At 62.0% G+C, this 4,137-nt stretch overlaps 1 protein-coding gene across 1 annotated transcript; it reads right to left on the bottom strand.

Annotated features, from left to right (window-relative positions):
- Nucleotides 1-279: 279 nt before the first annotated feature.
- SAMD14 (sterile alpha motif domain containing 14) lies at nt 280-4,094 on the bottom strand (the record flags this gene model as incomplete). Its single annotated transcript, XM_042891387.1, has 8 exons — nt 4,055-4,094; nt 2,602-2,759; nt 2,133-2,424; nt 1,966-2,053; nt 1,400-1,474; nt 1,155-1,311; nt 517-630; nt 280-435 (listed from the first exon to the last, which is right to left on the bottom strand). Coding segments are annotated over exons 1-8 (1,080 nt in total), but the record flags the coding sequence as incomplete, so codon positions are not given.
- Nucleotides 4,095-4,137: the final 43 nt, after the last annotated feature.

Raw genomic sequence — 4,137 nt, 5'->3', positions numbered from 1 at the left:
CTCCTACCCCATAGAGCTTTCTGTTGTGGTACTTGGACCCCAATTAAGCCTGCCCCGTTGAAGAAGTCCATTAAGGGATCTAGAACCCACTCAGACATCCCATCCCATAGTCACTTGTTGTGGTACCTAGAGCCTTTTATCTTCTGATGAGTCAATTGGGGTACCTAGAACCCTCGCAGACCTCCTACCCCGTGGAGCACCTTGTTGGCACGCCCAGAAGATCTTGCCTCATGCATCCCTGGAACCCCCCAGAGGTGTAGGAACCCTCAAGTTCCCTACCTTGAGCTTGGCCCCATCGAGATGCAGGAGCCGGGGGCCATCGATGCCATGAGCTGAGAACTCCTCCACGTACTGCTCCAGGCTGAGGCTCTCCAGCCACTGCCCGACCTGGTGGCACGTCCAGCCCATGGCCGCGCCGGGGGGCTCATCCAGGAACTGGGTGTGTGATCCAGGTGTTAACAGGGGACGTGTGGCACCCAGTGACATCAAACTCATTCCGCCGCCTCTGGGACTCACCTCGTCTGAGGATTGTGACAGTGTGTGGTAGGGGTAGGAGCACTTGGTGGCAGCAGGGCCGGGCAGACGAGGGCTGGAGCTGGGCGGTGGGGAGTCCTCACTCAGCGTTGAGTCCTATTGGGCAGTGAGAGGAGCAAGGGCTGGACCCCAGAGCAGCATGCAGCCCCCCAGCCCCCTTCCTGCAGCCATCCTCCCTGCTGGGCTCCGACATCCCAGTTCTCTTTACCCTACTGAGCTCTGATTCCCTCCCCTACCCAATCCTATGCTGCTTCCATCCTCCCCCCAAAGGTGTCCTGACTCTACAGGGCTTTGATCCCTTCCCCTAGAGTTAGCTTGATCCTACAGGTCTTTGATTCCCCCCCTTTGCTGTAGGTATCTCGACCCTATGGAGATTTGATCCTCACCTTCCCCGTAACTTCCTTCACTCTACAGGGCTTTGAACTTCTCCCCAATAGCCATTTTGACCATATGGGTCTTTGTCCCTATAGAGACTCAAATCCTAGGGACTTTGACCTCTTCCCCTATAACTGCTTGAGCCATAGGGGCACTGAGTCCTGGATCCTGGCCCTGTAAGGCTCCTGTGCTCCCGTCCCTACAACCACCCACCCCAATGGAGATTGGAGACCACTGGCACTGACCTGGGAGGCAGATTTGGCAGGGCTGAGCCCATCGTGCCGGGGGGAACTGGTGGGTGATGCAGAGCCAGGTGAGGCTGAGCCCCGGGCACCATCTGAGAACCAGGAGAAGGGCAGGAAGGGCGACCCCGAGGGGCGGCCGGGACCTTCTGACACCTCCCTGGGAACAGAGCTGTGTTAGGGTCCCAGAGCTGCCCCCTGTGATGCACAGGGCCTGGCAGCCCCCAGTGTGGGGTAGGGGTCTCAACCTGCTGCCCATGGACAGGCGGTTGCTGCCCTTCTCCTTGCGGCTCTTGCTGGAGGATGCCCGGCGAAGGGTGACCCTGTGTGGGAGGGGCTGCTTTGGTAGACAGCTGGGTTCCCAGGGGCTGTGCTCCCCACAGCCTCCATCCATCCATCCACCCATCCATCCACCCATCCACCCACCCATCCATCCACCCATCCATCCATCCATCCATCCATCCATCCATCCATCCATCCACCCGCCCATCCACCCGTCCACCCATCCATCCACCCATCCATCCATCCACCCATCCCTCCATCCATCCATCCATCCATCCATCCATCCATCCATCCATCCATCCATCCACATAGACCTTCCCCATCCATCCATCCGTCTGTCCATCCATTCATATATAGAGACCTTCTCCATCCATCCATCTACAAAAACCCTCCCCATCCATCCGTCCATCCATCCCTCGATCCATCCATCCATCCATCCATCCATCTCCCCAGCTCTATGGAGACCCCTCCTCCACATTCCCACCACTCCCCCACCACCCATCCTTCAACCCTCCCCACTTCTGGCTCTCACCCCAAATCCAGGAACTTTCTCCTCGTCTTCTTATCCAGCCCCACGGTGGGGCTGGCCGGCTCGGGGGGGCTCATGTCCCTGCTGTCATCTGCGGGATGAGGATGGGGTGTCACCCTACGCCCCCCACACCAGGATGTGGGCAGGGGGCCGGGGGGGGAGGAGCTCACCTTCGCTGTGCCGCTGGAGCCACGCATCGCGGCGAGCGAAGCCGGGCGAGCTGTCGGAGCTGGGGCAGGACTTGGGCGAAGGTGTCCCCGCCAGCCCCTCCTGGGACGAGGCGTTGGTGAGGGGCCGATAGCGGCCGAGGGGCGGCGAGGGGGCCGGGGTGGGATCCCCCAACACCCTGCACACCGCCCCCGCCTCGAAGGAGAACTCCGAGCGGGAGGAGGGCGAGGGGGCCAGGAGCAGCGGAGCGGCGGGGGGCGAACGGCCGGGGGCTGCGGGGCTGCCCTCGGCTCCCTGGGTGGGGGCACAGGGCAGGGTGGAGGGGGAGGAGGGGGCAATCCCCCCCCCGTCGGTCTCCCCCTGGGGGCTTCCAACCCCCTCCATCGGTTCCCCCCTCCCAGAGGCGTCTCTTTCCTCCCACCATCCCCTTCCCCACATCCTTCCCTGGGCGCGGTGCCCCCCGGCTCTCACCGCCGCCTCCAGCCCCTCCTCGCCCTCGGTGGAGCTGGCGCTGTCTCGCAGGCGGGAGCGCGAGGGCCGGTGCCGCCGGCTCTTGGCTAACAGCCGTGCTCGAGCCTTCTGCAAACTGCTGTCCAAACGCGGCGTCTCTGGAACCACAGCGGTAAAATCTGGGGGTGAAAGAGAGACCGGGGCAGAGAGAGAGAGACGGACAGACAGACGGACAAGGGGAGGGACAGGGGGAGGGGGTGTGCGGGTAGGGATGGATGGGTGGATGGGTGGGTGGGCAGAGTTGCATGGATGGGGATGGATGGACGGATGGACGGGGATTGGTGAGGATGGATAGGGATGGATGGAGGGATGGGGATGGGGTATGAATGGATAAATGGGGATGGAGGGATGGGGATGGATGGGGGGATGGACAGATGGATGGGGATGGGATGGATGGGGGGATGGACAGATGGATGGGGATGGGATGGATGGATGGGGATGGATGGATGGATCAGGATTGGTGGAGATGGATGAACAGATGAATGGGGATGGATGGGGATGGAGGGATGGGAATGGATGGACGGATGGATGGACAGATGAATGGGAATGGGTGGGGATGGATGGACAGATGGGTGGACAGATGGATGGATGGATGGGGATGGAAGGATGGATGGTTGGATAAGGAATAGGAGATAGGGATGGATGGATGGGTAAGGTCAGGTTAGGACATGGGATGGGACAGCAGTGGAGGGACAGATGGACATGCAGTCAGGAAAAGAACAGCCCGGTGCAGAAGGGACAGAGGGACAGCAGGGCGTTGGAGGTAGGGCAGGAATCAGAGGACAAACGGGATCCCAGTGGGAAGGGCAAAAGGGGAAGGAGGGGGTTGGGGATGTGGGTGGGTGGGGAACCGCGGTGGGGGCGGGGGGGGGGACAGGGGAAGGAGGGACAGAAAGAAGAGTTCAAAGAGAGGCCCGGTGCGTGCGGTGTGGGGTGTCCCCATCAGCCGTGGGCCTGGTGCTCTGTGTGGGGTCACCCCATGGCTGAGGGGCTGCGTGCCACCCTGCTGTGCCCCAACCCCACGTGTGGCTCTGTGCCACGTCCCCTGCTGCATCCCCGTGTCGCCGTGGTTCTGAGCACAACCCGGGTGGCCCAAAAGAGCGTCTCTGTGCCTCTTGTTTGTCCTTCTCTCACCACTGCCCTATAAGCGTCCCCATGTCTCTGTCCTGTGTTCATCCTTACACCCATCCCAACGTGTCCCTCTGCCCCACACGTCTCCACACCCCTGCTGCCCTATATGCCCCATGCGTGTCCCCTCCATCCCGATGCCCACACGCACGCTGTCCCCACGAGGTGACCCCCCCTCACATCACCACTGGCAGGCAGGAAGGCATCGAGGGGACCTGAGGGGGGCCGTGTGGGGGACAGCCCCCATCACCGGGGTGCTGCACCCCACAGCCCCCAGGGAACTCACCGAAAACCTCATCTGCATCCTGCAGCTTGGAGACCGACATGGTGGGACCGGGCTGGGGGAACAGGCAGGGAGCAGAGGGGGGG

Source organism: Lagopus leucura, unplaced genomic scaffold, assembly GCF_019238085.1.
Source record: "Lagopus leucura isolate 7727_CA_CO unplaced genomic scaffold, USGS_WTPT01 34832-0_obj-0_obj, whole genome shotgun sequence".
Taxonomy (NCBI): Eukaryota; Metazoa; Chordata; class Aves; order Galliformes; family Phasianidae; genus Lagopus; species Lagopus leucura.
This window is presented reverse-complemented; position numbering and strand designations above follow the sequence as displayed.